Genomic DNA, 1,482 nt, shown 5'->3' with positions numbered 1-1,482 from the left:
AGTACAGACCGATGGTTTTGACCCCCCCCCATGTGTGTCTCCAGGTCCGGGACCATGTGTGGACCATCATCATGGAGTCCGTGGTTCCCTCCGACAAGGGCAACTACACCTGTGTGGTGGAGAACCAGCACGGGAGCCTGAACCACACCTACCAGCTGGACGTAGTGGGTACGTAGCCACGATCGCAGTAGTACTGCGGTGTCAACCCGAAGTGTTACCGAAGGAAGTACTTCAGTGGCACAGCAGTAATACTGGCGGTGTTAGTGGAGTGTTTCAGTGACTTCATATTACTGAAGTACTTCATGACTTCAAGTTACTGAAGTAGTACTGCAGTACTTCATGTCTTCGTGTTACCGAAGTACTTCATGACTTCATATTACTGAAGTATTTTATGACGTCATATGACTGAAGTACTTCATGACTTTATATTACTGAAGTATTACTGAAGTACATCATGACTACATATTACTGAAGTATTACTGCAGTACTTCATGACTTTATATTACTGAAGTATTACTGCAGTATTTCATGACTTCATATTACTGAAAGTACATCATGGCTTCATGGTACTGAAGTATTACTGCAGTACTTCATGACTTCATATTACTGCAGTACTTCGTGACTTCATATTACTGAAGTACATCATATTACTAAGTACTTCATGATTTCATATTACTGAAGTATTACTGCAGTACTTCATGACTTCATATTACTGGAAGTACATCATGGCTTCATAGTACTGAAGTATTACTGCAGTTCTTCATGACTTCATATTACTGAAGTATTACTGCAGTACTTCATGACTTTATATTACTGAAGTATTACTGCAGTATTTCATGACTTCATATTACTGAAAGTACATCATGGCTTCATGGTACTGAAGTATTACTGCAGTACTTCATGACTTCATATTACTGCAGTACTTCGTGACTTCATATTACTGCAGTACTTCGTGACTTCATATTACTGAAGTACATCATATTACTAAGTACTTCATGATTTCATATTACTGAAGTATTACTGCAGTACTTCATGACTTCATATTACTGGAAGTACATCATGGCTTCATAGTACTGAAGTATTACTGCAGTTCTTCATGACTTCATATTACTGAAGTATTACTGCAGTACTTCATGACTTCATATTATCAAAGTACATCATATCACTGAAGTACATCACGACTATCGCCGTTTCACCGCCCTCTGACCCCTCTGACCTCCTCTGACCCCCTCTAACCTCCTCTGACCTCCTCTGACCCCTCTCTGACCTCTCTGACCCCTCTGTGACCTCTCTAACCTCCTCTGACCTTTCTGACCCCTCTCTAACCTCCTCTGACCTCCTCTGACCCCTCTCTAACCCCTCTGACCCCTCTGACCCCCTCTCTGACCCCTCTGACCTCTGACCCCTCTCTGACCCCTCTCTGTTCTTCCAGAACGTTCTCCTCACAGACCGATCCTGCAGGCGGGGCTGGCGGCCCAACGG

At 43.0% G+C, this 1,482-nt stretch overlaps 1 protein-coding gene across 1 annotated transcript in view; it reads left to right on the top strand.

The window, feature by feature from the left end:
• LOC103398805 (fibroblast growth factor receptor 1-A-like) overlaps window positions 1–1,482 on the top strand; it is a 34,362-nt gene that overhangs the window by 18,015 nt on the left and 14,865 nt on the right. The window contains exons 6-7 of the mRNA XM_025053820.1: window positions 45–168; window positions 1,433–1,479. Coding sequence (XP_024909588.1) covers window positions 45–168; window positions 1,433–1,479 — 171 coding nt within the window. The remainder of the gene's footprint in view (window positions 1–44; window positions 169–1,432; window positions 1,480–1,482) is intronic.

The sequence above is a fragment of the Cynoglossus semilaevis genome, unplaced genomic scaffold (genome assembly GCF_000523025.1).
Source record: "Cynoglossus semilaevis isolate Cse_v1.0 unplaced genomic scaffold, Cse_v1.0 scaffold19, whole genome shotgun sequence".
NCBI lineage: Eukaryota > Metazoa > Chordata > Actinopteri > Pleuronectiformes > Cynoglossidae > Cynoglossus > Cynoglossus semilaevis.
Note: the sequence above shows the minus strand (reverse complement) of the source record. Positions and strands in the feature narration are given on the sequence as shown.